At 37.5% G+C, this 18,152-nt stretch overlaps 1 protein-coding gene and 1 long non-coding RNA gene across 2 annotated transcripts; one reads left to right on the top strand and one right to left on the bottom strand.

The window, feature by feature from the left end:
* On the top strand, positions 589–1,232 carry LOC109844184. Its single transcript, XR_002247892.1, has 2 exons — positions 589–741; positions 988–1,232. It is a non-coding gene; the product is annotated as an uncharacterized LOC109844184 (long non-coding RNA).
* On the bottom strand, positions 9,581–17,117 carry LOC109844182 (60S ribosomal protein L17-like). Its single transcript, XM_020413143.1, has 8 exons — positions 17,100–17,117; positions 16,970–17,006; positions 16,784–16,825; positions 15,687–15,688; positions 12,384–12,614; positions 11,779–11,881; positions 11,629–11,696; positions 9,581–9,926 (listed from the first exon to the last, which is right to left on the bottom strand). The coding sequence occupies exons 1-8, from the start codon at positions 17,100–17,102 to the stop codon at positions 9,861–9,863; spliced, it is 552 nt and encodes a 183-aa protein (XP_020268732.1). The 5' UTR covers positions 17,103–17,117; the 3' UTR covers positions 9,581–9,860.

The raw sequence follows: 18,152 nt of genomic DNA, 5'->3' as shown, positions 1-18,152 counted from the left end.
ACATAGGAACAAGGTTTCGAGTGATTTCCATTTCACCTGTTCGTTTCACAATCTGATTTAGAGAAATGGGGCCTTGAAAACGTGTGCCACGTAGGACTTTGGGAATTTGTGTTTTCAGCTACATTTGGCCTGAAAACAACTCGGAAATGTGTTAAACAGCCATTAAAAAATCGCTGGGTGTTTTTCAAGGCGGGGGGAGAGAAAACTGGGTTTTTGAGCTGTTTCGAATATATGAGGTTGTGCAAAACGAACAGGGGAAAACTAAGAAATGTGATAAAGGACAATTCATTTCTTTATTGCAAAGAGTTGAAACGAACACAGTAAATGTGACTTTTGATTTCAATCCCTTGATTTCCATGTTGAAACGAACAGAATACTTCAAATCTAAGAAAACACTATGAAATGCCTTGAATTTGTTTTCGTGGTACAATTCTGATTTCTTTTTTTTTTTTTTTCCGGAAAACAACCGAACATGCCCTAAAGAAAAACTGCCGTGAATTCCGGTAATATTATTTAGTATTTAGTGCTTACTGCCAATTTAGAAACTTTTTGTGCATTGCCACAAACAACCCCCCCAACCCCCAAAGTTTGGTTTTTTTTTTTTCGTTCTCTCGCATTCTCTCTCCGCTCGATTCCTCTCCAAATTTTCAAAATTTAATTCCAATTTTTAATAGTTTTATTTGGTTTGAGGAATTAGCAATTCCTCAAAACCTGCATGTGGCGTCGGTGATCAAATCCTCAGTGAGTTTCCTCTTCACTCTGTTTCTCCAAAATTTATTTCCCCTAAAATTCTTCTCATCTTTTCCTTAATATATATGGACTTTTCGAAGGTGGTTCATTTAAAATTTATATGGATTTGCATTAGCTTGGTTTGAAATGGAAAAATTCAAAAATAACCCATTTTAACTTTTTAGGCTTTTTTGGTTGTTGGCGAAGTTGGAGGCTTGATGAGTCAATAGACCTTAAATTTTTTTTTTTTGATATTAGCGTTTCAAAATGACGTGCTGCGGAGAAGAGGAGGATATATATATGCTCAGCCTATTAACCCGGCCGTTCCTCCACCAAATCGACCGGGTAAATCTCCTAAATTAGATTGGCGATATCTGTAGTTTATTGCTGCCAAAATTTTAATTTTTTGTTGTTTGCTTCGCAACACGGTACTTGCGAAATGTAAATAGATTTACGATCTGTTGAAAAAAGTTCCGTGAAATATGATTGAAACAAGCGATCAAGTGGTGTTACCGTGTTATGTCATTGAGTTAGGGGGTTCCAACTCACAAATTTTAGATTGTTTTGCTTACAAGTACTTGATTTGTAGTAGAAATTCATTTTCTTGGTACGACAGATGCAAAAATAGCAGCTTTTATAACTAAGTAAACACTGGATTTGCATCTGGAATGTATTTCCTACAAATAAAAATAAAAATAAAAAATGCACGTATCAGTATGACATACTTAGAGCTATTTTTTTGTAACAAATGTTGCTTACAACATTCTCTACATGTTACATTTGCAATTGCAACATGCTAAATGACCCGTAGTCTGGTTTCAAGAGTCACATTGTTTTGAATATGTTAAGACTTTGTTCCTATAGAATTCTTGAATATAATTATATTGCTCACCTTTTGTCTCGTGAATACGCTAATGAAAGAGATTCGTGTTTTGGAGAGAAGCATCTCTCTCTCTCTCTCTCTCAATCTACAAAGCTGAAGATGAGGTCACCGAGGTGACACATCGAGAGGAAAGCAGTCCCCTGTGAAATTTCTCCCTTTTTAAAAAGAGTACGGCTACAAGACCCTAAGTAGGACAGGTGAGGTGTCGCCTCCCTGTCCCGTGATGCACTGTTCCACTGTTCGTGAACAGTGCATCACGGGACAGTCCCTGTCCCGTGATGCACTGTTCCACTGTTCGTGAACAGTGCATCACGGGACAGAGAGGCGACACCTCACCTGTCCCACTCAGGGTCCCCTATTTCGGGTCCTTGATGCATTTTTCTTTTAAAAATACCCCCATCCGCCCCATACGAAGCACCCCCTACCCCTCTCCAACACTTTGATGCAAAGAGAGCTGCCTACATGCAATCTATGATAATTATATTTGGGATCTTCTGTGAGTTTGGGTCATCAAAGTTTGCTTTGTTTTCCAATGAAAATCTGAAAGAAGCGTACTTTGTCTGTCCTTATTGTGTCTAGTCCTAATGCGGGCTATCTGAATTTTTGTGTTTAATTTTGATCTCTAGGCCAATTCTGAGGACAAAAAGATCCGATTTTTTGTTTTTGCCCGTGTCGATAGAATAATTTTCTTTTCCCCCTCTGCTTCGTTTGATCTCGATTTAGTTTGTGAATCCAACGTCAAAAGACGGAGAAAGGTCAGGTTTTGACGAGGAGGATGAGGATCGAAGGAGCGGGGAGATGACGGTCGCTGAAGAGACCCAAGTTAACGATCCGGATTCCTCCTATTTCCCCTGTCTGAGCGACGAGGTTGCCCTGTCGATTCTAGCCAGGGTTCCGAGGTCTGAGCACCGAAACCTCGGCCTCCTGAACCGAAGATACCGATCCCTCGTCAGGAGCGGGGAGCTCTACTTCGTCAGGAAATCCATAGGGATCAGGGAGCTGTCGGTCCTCATGCTCGCGAGCGGCGAACACCGCTAGTGGTCCTACGACCCGAGCTCAGGATCTCGGCCGGCGCAGCCTCTCGACTCTCCCCTGCGACCCTTGCTTCTCGTTGTTCGATAAGGAGTCCGTCTGCGTAGGGACCCACCTCCTCATTTCCGGCAAGGGGATCGACGGTTCGGTGGTATGGAGGTATGAGTTGTCCTCTGACCGGTGGTTCAAAGGCCCCGACATGATAAGCCCTCGGTGCTTGTTCGCCTCCACTGATTGCACCGCATTGCTTTCGTCGTCGGCGGGGTCGGTTCGGGGCTCGAGGTCCTGAACACCGCTGAGATATACGACCTCAATAGGAAGGCTTAGGATGAGATCCCCAGGATGAGACGTCGCAGGAAGCTTTGTTCGGTTTGTTACATGGATAACAAGTTTTACGTCATAGGCGGGCAGGACGAGAGGGGCGAGAACCTCAGCTGCGGAGAGTTTTACGACCTGGGGAAGAAATCTTGGAACCTTGATTCCCAACATGATCGGAAGAAATCATGAAAGCTGATTCCCAACATGATGGAAGGCGCGCTGAGCTGGCCCTCTCCTTCTCCTCCCCTCGTTGCGGTGGCGAACAACGAGCTGTACTCGCTCGAGGTTTCGACCAACAAGCTTAGAGTGTATATTAAGAGGAGCAATTCTTGGAAGGATATGGGGATGGCTCCGATGAGAGCTGATCATAGCAGGGGATGAGGGGTGGCATTCAAGTCATTAGGAGACGAGCTGCTCATTATTGGTAGCAGATCGAGGAGATTCTTACACTTGTTTTTTGTTGGGAAAAACTCCGGGGCTACGCTAAACCTCTAAAACAACAGAAACGCAGTATAAAGAAAAGTACACCAAAATTTACGAGGTTCGACAAACTTGCCTACGTCCTCGGGAGCCACACAATTATTTTTTTTATTAATCAATAAGAAATTACAATGCAAGAACAGATCTCAAACTTAAGATCTCTCAATAAATGTAATCGTTACTGTAGCTACAGTACGATTTTCCTCTTCTTAAATACCCCATCAATCTTTGAGAGCTGGGGAAAGGACCCTCCTCTTAAATCTCCCCTCTAATTCTAAGAGGGCTGGAGAAAATGAATCATGAGCCACCCCCTTTAATTTCTCCCCTCAACAATCAATGAGCGTTGGAAAAAATCGGAGCTCAAAAGGGTCGTCGCTGCCTTGAAGAAAAACGCAAGAAGAAGCACTGAGGAGAGGAGCTCTGGGTTCCATTTTATAAGGGAACCCTAGCTACAGCTGGCGATAGCTGTCGACAGCCTGGAACGCCGACCCCGCCTGAATTCCACGCTTGAGCTCGCATGAAGAACCCCCCAACCTCGCCTGAAGAAGTTCCTCGCTTGCACGAAGTCGCCTGCTTTAACCCCGAGCTCGCCTAAAGTCGACCCCGCCTGACCGCCTCTCGACCTCACCTGCTTTACGTCAATCTCGCCCTCAAAGCCCAGACCTCGCCTAAGTCGTGGGGGTCGCCTCGTCTGGAGCTTGCCGAAGCACGCTCGCTGATTCACTTCTCCTCATAGGTTGACCAACAACACCTGATGGGTCGACCCATCAGGAGCTCAGTTTGGGCTACACCATGCAACAATCTTTCACTTGGAGATCAAATCGTCGTCAGCAGACTATCTCAACAAGCCCCTCCTCCTGTGTAGCTCCGTCTTCATCATCTATGCATGAAGGTCAACTGAAGTTGCGCACAACTCTAGTTTCTGAAAGGTCACTGCTTTTATCAACATATTCGCTAGATTCTTACTTCCTTGGATCTTCTGTTGAAATTCTTTGACAACTTGTCAGGCTCTGTATCTTCTGGAACCATCATGTTCCTTTTTCACTCGATACACCACTTGTTGTGATGTGCCTTCTTTCCCATGGGCAACTCAGCTAGTTCCCATATCTAGTTGGAGATTAGAGATTTTATCTCTTCTTTCAGGGCAAGCTCCCACTTGCTCGCATCTTCACTCTGATAAGTTTTATCATAGCTTTCAGTCTCCCATCCATCTGTCAACAACATATAATTCATGTATCTGTTGTTAGGCATAGGAGGACGAGTAGATCTCCTCAATATCGGAGCTGGTGTGTCGGGCTCCTGCGCACCATTCTGTCCAACAGACTCTTCTGGCTGAGGACCTTCTGCATTGGGTTCTTCCGAGAGGTTACTCGGGACATCATCTGCATCTACAAATGTTGACTCGCTCTCTGAGTTATCTGTCTTGTGCATGTCTTTTTTACATCACCTTCTCGTTGAATATCACATCTCTACTTCTGATCACTTTCTTGTTTTTGTTATCCCAAATGTGGTAGCCAAACTCATCTTCACCATACCCGATGAATGTGTATTTCTTAGACTTGGGATCAAGCTTATTCCTGCCTTGATCACTAATATGCACGTAAGCTACACAACCGAAAACTATGAGATGTGGGAGTTTTACCTCCTTTCCGCACCATACCTCTTTTGGTATTCTGTGCTCTAATGGAACCGATGGATCTCGGTTGATTATGTAAGCTGCTGTGTTGACTGCTTCTGCCCAGAACTGCTTCGGTAGGCCTGACTGTATCCGAATGCTTCTGGCTCTCTGTCAACGTTCTATTCTTGCGCTCAGCTACACCATTGTGTTGAGGTGTGCCAGGCATGGTTCTCTCCATTCTGATCCCGTGCTCATAGCAGAACTTCTTGAATCTGGTGTCTTCATACTCATCGTCATTGTCGGTCCTGAGCTTTTTTATTCTCAGACCGGTCTCATTCTAGATATGTTAGCAAAAGTGAAGTATGAATTTAATTTTTTGACTGAAAATATATAGAGTAATTAAATTAGTCTTTCATGTTTCCTCGTATCCATCTAAAAAAGAATAGTTTTCTAGTTATAATTTCGGAATAGTCTCTCCTTAACTTTACACAGTTTATACTCAATCTTATAAGCGAAATTGAGTCCTATCTAGCTTGGGTTACGTTATGATGAGTACACTTTTCTACATACATAGCTTCATATGTGGAAATACAGCTTATAAAATTGCCTAGCTATGATAACATGCTTGTTTGTGTCATAAAACACCTTAAAACACTAAAGTAAACGTGTGAATTTAAATCAAAATTATTCTAAAACTATTTAAATAGTATATCAGATGTATTCAATGTGGATTTGGAGTGGTATTTCTGATATCCTAAGCATACAGTAAAGAAATTATGGTAAAAATCTTCTTTCCTTATAGCTCTAGAATTGTGCAGTTTTTTTCCCTTTTACCAGATATACATATTACCCATAATTATTAGTTACTTCCAAAGTATAAACTGTTGAGGTGATTAATATGTTAGTATAGTCCTACGTCGGATAAGATAAGAAAGAATGATGAGTTTAAATAGGAGTTTTGGGTCAATACCTGATAGCTATAGCTTTTGGGTTAAAATTGATTCCTAACTTCTGTTTAAGGTCCATCAACTCTAGATTGGGCCCGATTTCTCCCTCAACATTGGTATCAGAGCTAAGGTCATGGTTCACGTAATTAAAAAACAAAGGATCTTTGATGTCTTCAATGTGAAGCCTGAATGTGTCGGGAGGATCCAAGGATGCCTGTAGGAGTGATATAGTCTAGTTAGCCACCATGAGTGAAGTAGCGGAAGTTCCTACGGATGTTTGATAGTTATGTGTTGAATGCATGGTCTGGTTAGCTCACGAGTGAATTGGTGCAAAAGTTTGTGAATTGATTAGCCCACGATGAAGTGGTGCAAAACTTAGTGAATTCCATGGAAGATTGAATTATAGTTGAATTGAACTATACTCACAAATTAAGGGAGAGTTGTTGAAGTGATTAATATGTGAGTATAGTCACACCTCGGATAAGATAAGAAAGAGTGATGTGTTTAAATAGGAGTTTGGGTCACTACTTGATAGCTATAGCTTTTGGGTTAAAATTGATTCCTAACTTCTGTTTAAGGCTCATCAACTCTAGATTTGGCCTTATTTCTCCTCCAATATAAACTTATACCCCTCAGCTCTCACTTCGGAGTTTTGATACAATGACAATAACCTTGACATGGTACCAAAGCACCATTGACTACAAGTTTAAAGCAGATTATTAAAAAGAATAGATATCTCAGCATGTAGGGCATGTTAGAGTATAAAGTTATATCCTTCATCATAATTTTGAAATTTTGATGTAACACCGAGGATTTTTTTTTACACTTATCAAAAGTGCAAGTTAATCTATAACCATTACGTTCTATATTCCACACTGATGTTAATTGATAAATTTGAGGATAGACCTTTGTTTGATAATCTAGTTTGGAAATGGATATGTTCCCAATCACCGTCTATTCAGAAAGCATCACATCCTTTTGCATATAAGGTAAACTTTACCCCGATTCCGACAAATAAGTTTTGGATATGATTATGGTTTTCCCTTTATGGTAAGAAGTTGTGTGTCTTTTGCATTTCTATTCTTTTCTTTGGTTTGGGGGATGAAATTGTGGATGTATAATTACTGTGAGGAGGCATATTGCATGACCTTGAGGAAATTCAATTCAGTGTGTCACTGAAGTTTGCCCATGATACTTACATGGATAATCTCAAGTTGCTTGAGAGCTTATGTGTTTGTTACTGTCTGCTTCATTGTTTCCCAGAACGTTTAGCCTATACAATTTCATAATCTCTAGAATCAGCTTGCATCTCATTTGAAGTTTGAAAAAAGAGAAGTGTCAAGTGTTACTCAAATACTGACTGAAACCAATAACTTTAGTTTGTTTCTCTGTTGGTTAAACTTGGCCGTGCTTGTACAATGTGAGTTCCTTTTGATTAGGAATTAAATTGATCATCAACGCAATCCCATTGCCCCTAGGACTTGCAGTTGGTTGGTGATAAGGAAAGCCACAAGTGAGCTCTTTCGATTCTTATTGACTAATGGAAGTTAAGTTGGTGATAAGGAAAGCCACAAGTTAGCTCCTATTTGAACTCTTATTTGACTAAGAATTCACGTAGAGAGAGAGTGAGTTTGTTTAAGAGTCCAACCAACGTATGGAGTGTTCTATCCTTATGAAGCTCAGTTTAATTTGTGCTCTATATAAAACACAAGATCACAGAATAGAGAGCATCCATCAATCTGCAGTTTACACCAACGAGAAAAACAGAGAATAGTGTTCTCTTGTGAAGCCTATTAGTTATATTCGGCGCTCTTTTGTTCCTTCGTTTTAAAGAGATTGAATTAGGCTTTTGGAGTGTGTTAGGGATTGAATGATTGAGATACCTTCACTTTGTATTCCTTACAATTTAATAAAGCTATTCTCTTCCTTTGCCCATGGACATAAGCTATAAGCCAAAATACGTATATTCACGTGTTATTAGTCTTCTTGGCATTTTTAGGCTTTGGTGTGATTAATATTAGTTTATTTTAGGACTTGTCATAACAAAAAGGTTAATTGTGGATAGACAGCTTTGGGTAGACCCCCATAACTCCGAAGACTGCCGAAGTTTAACAAACTTGTCATGTGCTCCGTACATGATATCCTTGACTACAAAGGATAGATATAAGATTTAAAAAAAAGAACCTTTTAGACCTTTATCGCTAATGTTATTTACCCGTTTACGAGAATTTTCAATAGTTCATATGAATCTAGTACAAAGTTTGAAGGTTTGAGATAATTTTTTCTAATTTTCCAAAGTTCAAAAAGATTTCAACTCAAAAAGAAAGTCCCTCAAAGTTCAGGATGTTTTGTGAAATTTACTCAAACTATGATAATTGTTTGTTTTTAATGGTAAAATCCAAGTATGGGGAGTAACATAAGGACTTATAGAGCATACGATATGTGTTAGGGAATTCGCTGATCCCTAGTTTTGATCTCCAACCCAGAGATCAAAACACAAGTTCACAAGATAGAAACAACAAGAGCAAGAAGAAAAAACATCAAGACTTACGTGGTTCGGTTGACCAAGTTTGATATATACCCACGGAGCAACAAAACAAAAAAAGTCACTATGTATGAGAGAGAACAATACAAGAGAACATGCATAATTGTCATCTCATATTCTCTCCGAAGCTCTTACTCTCATCTCAAACCCTCTAACATGAAAGGTTTATATAGTGCTAAACCGTAGCACTATCCAAAAGGTTCACCAGGCTTAAAGCCCACTCGATACTATGATAGATACAACACATATCCCAACAATATCAAGAAAGAATCATCCATCATCTTTATAAGAAAATGCATGACGGCTCTCAAGCCATGTGCTTAATCTCCGTGAGTCATAAACTCAAACTTGCTTACGAAATATTCACATAAGCAAAATGCCCATTGGACTACAAGAATTGTACTGTTCTAGTACTACTAGAAACAAAAAAGTGAGATCCATCAAAGCTCATAAACTTTCATTGCAATTTATATAAGAAAAAAAGCCTCACTTTTTTTTTGTGAGAGTAGTATACTCTCGTACAGATATCACTACTCTTCAAGAAAATAGGTCAAATAAAAATCTCAAGGACAGAAATTAATAACGCCCCAAATTGTGCAACCAAACAGTGACACTACATATATTGATAACTTGGACGTCAAGCTCAAGCCGGAGCAACGATGAGATGCATAAGTTGGTAGCTTGGACGTCAAGCTCAATCAAAAGCTATAACGCGAACAAAATGGACCGTCCGGTGGCTTCTTTCTCCTCTTTGGCACGCAGGAGGTCTCCATGTCAAAATCAATCAGGGAGCCAACTCCAGCAATTATAGTTCATAATAGAGCTATAAGGAATCTATTCGCAATAAGGGATCTATTCGCCCGCACCTGAAACAATAGAACTACGAGGGATCTGCTCGCAATTAGGTGAAAGCTCAAGAGGCTATTGCTGCAATTAACTCTTACGCCTGAATTACGATATCAATTCATACCAATTCAATCATAAGTTCACAGACATTCAAATTTCAACAAGGGAATAGAAACCGAAAGGATACTCAAGCAAAGCAAATGGCACGCACCCATGTTTTCAAGTCAAGCATAGGGCATGAAACTCTTCTTGTTGATTCTGGTAAGAGTAATCAAATATCCCTACAAAGCATATACATGTCACTAGTTTATATCCCAAGTGCAAAGGTAGAAATAGAGAATAATTCTGACTAGAAATATGTCCTCACAACACAAAGTACAACTTAACTCCGAAACTAAGAATCCCAAAACTAAGTCCAAAAGACTCTTACGGCAGAGTGACGGAAAATACAAGCTCTTTCACTTAAGAAGAACCGCTGTGCAATGCCTGGTCTTTCTTTGGTTTCCTGGTAGCCAACTGAGTTTCAGGCTGCACATATCACAAATAAAAACAGTTTAAGAATATGAGCAAGCCACGGTTCAAATATTAAAGGACTGACTGCACATAGAACTAACATAGTATCACTGTATTTCACTTAGTACACTTGTAGTATCATTGTTGAAGATAGAAACCTGGGTTAAATTTGTTGGACTATATTACCCTCGGCGAAATTTGGTCAAGTATCCCCCACGAGCGAAATTAGTCAGTCAAGCTGACAAAAAGTTAAACCAGGATATGTCTCTGCAACAATATGAAACTACAGGTGGTGGTCTGCTCAAAACAGCAACACTAGAGGGGCTCCATGAACAATTAACCCAATAATAAATTACTAAAAACTAACAATTGATTTCAAACCCAACCATGCACAATGGGGTTTTGAAGAAGAGTCATTGGGGGAAAAGATATCGAAATAATCTTAAGAACATTCAGACTTCAAGTGTAAATGAAAGCATTAGCAGAAACCATTTTTCAAGTGAAATGAAATAAGAGGTGGCATGAGAAGACTGCGTGGAGTGCGGACTAGTGATTGAATAACGACTTGATTGGAAGGATTTAAAAAATATATGATAGCGGTTAACTACATGGAGATAACCCTAAACAAAACTTAAGGGGATAATAGGATTCATGTACCCAATGAATGGAAACTTTTTGGATGTTCTTGTGGATAAATTTTCAAAACCGACCAATTTAGACTTTTATTCCCAAAAAACATCCCCATTCAAGAAAAATTGCAAAAACCGACCTGGTTTCAACCTCAGCGCTGAAACCAGGTCGGTTGAAAAAAAATTTCGAAACTTCACGGGAGTTGAACTCCCGTGAAGTTTAGTAGATCTGCTAAACTTCACGGGAGTTCAACTCCCGTGAAGTTCCATAGTTCAAAAAAAATTTTGAACTATGAAACTTCACGGGAGTTCAACTCCCGTGAAGTTTCAGAATTTTTTTTTCAAACACCGACATGCTGAAACCAGGTCGGTTTTTGCAATTTTGTTTGAATGAGGTCGTTTTTTGAGATTAAGGGGTTGTTTGGTTGCACACTTTTTGAGAAAATTTTTCTCAAAATATTTGACAATGACAATTTTGTAATTAAAAGTTTTCTATAGATTTTTATAAATTGTGTTTGGTTCAACAAAAAATTTATAGAAATATTTTCTATAAAATATCAAAAACTACCAAATTTTACAAAAAACAATTTCCTCTCAAAATGAGAGGAAATCAACATGAAATCTGACACCTTCCTTATTTAATCAACAAAACCCGTCCCATACCCATTTTCTATAAAGTTATGAGCCATTTTTTTGTTTTGAACCAACCAAGCAAAGTATAAAAAATAAGAAAATTGTTACTTTTTAACTTCTCAAAATTTTTCCTATAATTTTTTTAAGAAATACAAGGAAATCATATTTTGGGTGGAAAACATTTCCTATAATTTATAGAAATTGAACCAAACACCCCCTAAGTTCACAAATGGGTCGGTTTTGAAAATTTGTCCATGTTCTTGTTATACAAGAAAGTAACCTGCATTGCTATTATAATGTAACAATTGATTTAGACATACGTGTATATGAGCATCATTCTTAAAAAAAACTTTGAACACCTTTCTTAAAATTTTTTGAAAAGAAGAAAACCATCTCAACACAACTTTGCTGGCAGAGAACACAAGTGACGTAACAAAAGATATACAAACAACTACCTCCTTCTTAACTGCTTCTTCCTTCTCCGACAAAATCAGTTCAATGTGACACGGTGATGACATGTAAGCTGTCATAATAAACTTAACATTAGCATATTAAAGAGACAGATAGTACAAGGGTGGATTAATGTAAAACAGCATGAGGCATACGATTAATCCGTCCATGGGCTCGGTAAGTTCTACGCCTCTGTTTCTGGGCTTGGTTCACCTGAATGTGGGAGACAAAGAGAGCATCCACATCTAGACCTTTCACCTAAAAGCATGAATGACAATGAGAAACAAAGACATCTAAAACAATGTTGCCAGCACCCCCCCCCCCCCCAAACACACACAAAACCCAAAAAAACACGCACACAAAATTTTAAAAAGAAGATTTTGTGTGAAACCCAATGAGCTTTATAGATTGCAGACAACCCCCTGAACAATTTTTACCCCTATCTACCAATTAAAAAGTCTATATTACTCTTTCCAGAAAAGGGGAGGTATTCCACTTATTAATGTGGTTAACGAGAATTTTTCAGGGAGGTTAAGTATAATTCAAAAAGGTTAAGAGGCCTTCCTATGATTTTAAAATTCCAAGGGATTTCATGCAAAAAAATCCAAGCTTAAGTGGGTTTTTGAACCTGAAAACAATCCATTGGCATGTGTAAAATTCCAAGGGATTTCATGCAAAAAAATCCAAGCTACAGTGGATTTTTGAACCTGAAAACAATTCATTAGCATGTGTAATGAGAACAAGAAAAGAGAAGACATACATCTGCATTGCTCTCAGCATTCTTAAGCAAGTCAAGAATGAATCGAGCAGATTTCGCCGGCCAACGCCCTTGGCCATTTGAGTGGCGGTTCTTAGCTTGAGCTGTACGACCAACACCACCACAATACCTTCGAAATGGGATGGCTTGTTTGTGAGCAAGAACATCTTCAAGGTACCTTTTAGCCTTGGTCAAAGGCAACTTCTTGATTGCGAAAGCAGTTTTCCGGGTATTCTGATCACAGGACAGCAACTGAAATGAGCACATAAAGAACAAGCAAAATACGAAGCCAACTAGGTAGCACAGATACGGGTGCGGACACGGACACGGTTATGAGCACGGGACACGGCAAATTTGTAAAATGTAGGATACAACGACACGGTTATATATGTATATATAATTTATATTAGATTACTGAATTAAAATACCTATAACATTTGTGTGTTTCTTTCTATTATCTATAGCAATTAAGAATCAAGCTAAATCAAACTAAGAATAAGGTTTAACAACAAAATTTTAGTAATGATTGCATGGGATAATATGAATGGTGTTCTTCAAACTAAGTAATGGGTTTCAGTTTTCGATTCAAAAACAAATTGGTTTTGAACCCAATATTACCAAAGAAACTAGTTCAAGATATACCTAATAGGGAAATCGGGTTTTGCTTTGAACCACAAGTGTCCATGGCGTGTCCTCATAGAGCCAGTGTCGAACACGTGTCGGACATGGACACGGCATCCAAAATGCATGTCTGAGTAACCTAGGAAGCCAACAATGGCTTTTAAAAAATAAACCCATAATTTACATGTAGAGTCTGATTTTGTTAATCTATAAATTGTTTAGTGGAATCAAAATGTCTCAAAATGAGTAGATTCACAGGAAGTAATAAGTTCATTGTGTCTTACGTTCCAAACTATATGTAGGATGTAGCAACTAGCAAGCCAAAATATAAGGACTATGTAAAGAAGGCACTTGCACAAATTTAAAATGTAAAATGGAATCTTCAGGTGTTACCGTAGTTTTTAACTAATATACAAGGCCCCCAAAGCATGCAGCTAACTCTACACCATTAACAGATGATTCTCCTCCTTAACTTAATGATTGAACTATAGCAACAATAACAAAACAACAGACAAAATGTTCAGATATCTCGTGCTATGCCAATTATATGCATAACCAATTATTGAACTTAAAAGCAATCTCTCACTACACTGAATTATTAGTATAGATGAAGAAATCAAAATAAAAAATGGAATTCAAAGAGTTTATATTTTATTATAGAGTGATGGAAAGTCATTTATTAGAACAAAAACTGAAAGTGAAATGATTCCAAAATGATAGCTAATATGGTAGTCAGTGAGCTGAGATATAAATTGGCATGCATCTACACATGAGAAAAACAAAGGAGATTATGTCCTTGATGGCCGAGATTATTCTGATTAGGGGCTCAGAAAGGAGGAAGGGGGTCGGGTACCGCTCATGCTATATGCACAAATGCGATAATCGATTAAGATATTTTGCTTCAGAGTGCACCAGGATTTATATGCCTCCTTTCTTAAGTAATCATACATGATTTTTGCAATTCTTAACATACACAAATACATGTAATAAAAAAGAAAAGTTTAATTCATAAGGTTCTCAATGTTTCACTATTTACTGAACCTTTTGTCAATGGCAAAGGCCTATAAAGGTTCACCCAATAACAATGAGAGTGATGTTCCTGAAGGATACGAGATGCTTGTTCACACGAAAAACAAACGCCTGCTTTTTTTCTTCAGGTTATATGACAATATGGCATACAAAATATACAAATGTAGAGATCCCTGGACAGATGCCTATGTTTTATGAAACAATAGTAGAGGCATGGTATTACTTTTGATAATAGCAAGTTAGTCACCAGATACTGAAATAACAATAAACCAAAGGTCAAGTATGCTAAGATCTTCTTACTTTGCTGTCAAGGGTGTCCAGATTATTTTAAGAAGAAAAAAATACAGCATTGCACGGTGCCCCAGACTTAAGATTATTCAGAGTATGATGCCCAGGACTTAAGATTATTCAGCAAAGGAGGAAGGGAGGGACAGAGATTTTTCAGTTTTTCTTGTGTTTTTATGTACAAAGGATACAATACATTAAAGATGTGATTCGGTACCGAAGTGCCATATTGACGATGAATTTTAATTATATTGCTCTTTCCTTGAATAGTTGAATTAAACCTATATGCTATTAAAATTATTAGCAACATTTACAAAAGTTGAAAGAAAGACATAATACTCAAAAAGAAAAATATGATTATTGATGTTCTAAATGTTTTATTGTTTACTGAACCTTTTGTCACTGGCAATAGCCTACAGAGCTTCACCCAATAACAATGATAATGATATTCCTGAAGGTTACGAGATGCTTGTTCACAGTAAAACAAGCGCCTGCTTTTTTCTTCAGGTTATGATGTATAGAACCTATAATTGTAGTCCCAGGGAAGACACCAAACTTCATGAAAGCAAAGTAGAAGAGGCATGATATTACTTTTGATAATAGTAAGGTAGTGGGCAGATACTCAGTGATATGCTAACATCCTGTTATCGAATCAAGGGATATGGAAACAGCCGTTTCACCCAATAACAATGAGAATGATATTCCTGAAGGTTATGAGATGCTTGTTCACAGGTAAACAAGCGCCTGTTTTTTTCTTCAGGTTATGACGTATAGAACCTATAACTTTAGTCTCAGGGAAGACACCAAACTTCATGAAAGCAAAGTAGAAGAGGCATGATATTACTTTTGATAATAGTAAGGTAGCCGGCAGATGCAAGGTGACAATGATAACACCCTGTTATTGAATCAAGGGTACTGTTCAGATGATTTGAAAGACATGGTGCCTAGGAGTCAAGTTTATTTACATGAGGGCTGAGAGAGAGAAAGAGAGAGAGTTGGATTTTTGGTGTTCCTTGTTAAATGTACCACGCTACAATGGAATTTATATGCGTTCTATGCAATTAAACATGTATATGACTGTTCAATTCCTAACAATATTAACAGCATGGTGTTCTACTTTATCATAGTTAATCACAATAGCAGCTGTTTGTTTCACATCTATAGATGATCATAGTAACAAAACTCACAATTGTTTGTGAATATTTTTAAGAATTGAACAGTCATATATGTAATTCAAGAGGCGTATAAATATATATACGAAAAATTAGGACAAGAGATAATGCAACTCTCAAGTGTTTCATTGCTAGTAATGAATTGCATATCCAAATTCATACTCTATATATACAAAACCATTATAATGAAACACCAAACCTCTCTAATCCAATTATCCATCTTTGAGCTCATTCAAGGCAAGACGCATGTTATGCGTTGGAATGTGTCAGGATAGTAGTTTGTATATGTCGTTGGCTCGTTACATATGCATTTATGATGCCAATATGAAGACCACGTTTGTCATCGATGCATAATAGCATGAGTATGTAATTAAACATCAACTGAGCTCTTATTATTTGCTTATATGAAGGTAAAACAAAAAAATGTGTCCACTAAAAATACACATCATGAACCTTCGTCCTTATTTCTACATCTTCATAGGCGCGTGATACATGAGGGATAGATAATGTGTTAGAATGCATCTGTAATCTGTAAATGTATTTAATACACATTCAACAAGACTGAATGAACTATCAAAATATGGGAACAACATCTAGTTGAAAGCAAGGGCCTCCAACAGATCAATAAAGAACCGCTATCAAAACAAAGGATGAAAGATTTCATTTTGTGTCTAAGTAAATACAAATGGAGACATTTGTAAGTTCCTAATAACAAATGCATATACATGAATGTCATACACGAGTGGTTTGTTGAACTAAGGGGATACTTGGCAATTCAAAACATAAATCTAAATTGAGGTTATGAAAAATGTGAAAGTGAAGCTTTAGAAACAGCGAGGAAAAAAAATTGTGAACGTGACACTTCAGGCTCAGGCCTAAAGAAAAAAATGTTTCTCATAACTTAAAAATGATCATTTTCACATTATCACCGCCATTTCGATTTACCAAGCGTCCGCTAGATGAAAAATGAGAACGCTACTGGTATAGCCTACACGCTCCTCGCACCTCAGATTAAAAGACCTAAATAGATTTCTACTCTTCAGATTTTATCCTCCAAATAAACAGCTAAAAGGAAACTGCAACATGGTAGTTACAGGATATATTTCTCGAGCTGCTGTAATGACAACCAAAAATAAGTAGCATTTTGATGTAAATTTGTTTTAATTCAAACATGATGTTGAAAGCGAGACATTGACGAACAATAGTTGAAGTGAAAACATGTAAATTACATAGTACAGCATATATCGAACTAAATTCTAACTAATAAAAGACGAGGAAATAAACGGCATCAAAAACTGAAATGAACGAATTTATTCGCCCGACCCATGGCCTTGGACGCTGCAAAACAAATTAAAACCAAAAAAAAAATTCTAAAAAAACGACTAATAAAAAAACCATGAAGAAAACTAATTCAATGTCTTAATCTGCATGTATAAATAAATAAAATGAGAAAAAAATGTAAAGTCAAAGGATTGAACTTACACTTGGTAGGGTTATTGGGTTCTCTCGAATACTTCACCTAGACATCGAATCAAACAAGAACAAATCGAAAAGAATTAGAATGAGAAACATTATCATCATCACAAAAATAATTCAAAGAAAAAAAAGTTACCATGATCGCGGCGGGTAATCGATGAAGAGGGATGCAAGGGTTGAAGAGAGCGGCTACCGGCAAGAATTGAGGTTTTTATAGTTAAGTTAAGATGGGCCGGATATTTGATAGGTATTAATTTCAGCTATCTGGCCCTTTATAGCCATATGTTCAGTCTTTACAGCCCATTGAGGCCCAGAAATGGAAATTAATTTATGGGATGAAGTTTTTTTTACAGCCACTTAAGGCAGGGATAATGAAAAAATGTGGTAGTATTTGTTAGGTCTCATGTTTATGAGCTTATATTTCTAATCTAGTTTTGATGATTTACAAACAATTCCTAACAAAGTTATCAAGTGTTTATATTTGATTGTTAGGTACTCTACACAAAGATCATCTACGTTGGAGATTGGATGGAATTGAGCTTAACGATGATATTCAAAGCAGGTTGGCGGAATCGGAATGAAGAGAATACAATTCAAGTCAAATATTCAAGATCAAGCTTCATCCGCAAAGCAAACCAAGACGAGCCTATTGAAGATCTTTAGCTTGGGTAAAATGCTTTAGCTTTTAGGAGTTTATATATTGTGTGTAAATACTTCAAGCTCAATATTACACACACACATCGTTTTCGAAGTTTAGCCACATAAATATGAAACAAATGAATAAAGTTATATACACACATATTTGTTTCATGTTTATATGTGCTTGGAATGATTTTATTAAAATCAAGCTTTAACAAATCAATGAAATCATGTTTATTGCTTTCTCATAGTTTTGTAAGTTTGCAAAATAATGTGTATACGGATTAATGACTTAATGTAACTATTTTACATCTTTTATAAAAGTCCATTAATCCATTCAAAAGAAGTTTCAAACTTGTTTGAAATCATTTTGTCAAAATCAAGTGTTTTTGAGATTTCCTATTTTGACCGATTTAGCAAAACAATGAGTTTTCACAAGTGAAAAATGCAATTTGAATTTTTTTGCAACATGTTCATTTTCATGTTATAAACATTTCTCAAAGTTTTATATTTTTTGGAATTTATCTGATATTTTTAAAGGCACTCAAAA

The sequence above is a fragment of the Asparagus officinalis genome, chromosome 6 (genome assembly GCF_001876935.1).
Source record: "Asparagus officinalis chromosome 6, Aspof.V1, whole genome shotgun sequence".
Lineage (NCBI taxonomy): Eukaryota > Viridiplantae > Streptophyta > Magnoliopsida > Asparagales > Asparagaceae > Asparagus > Asparagus officinalis.
Note: the sequence above shows the minus strand (reverse complement) of the source record. Positions and strands in the feature narration are given on the sequence as shown.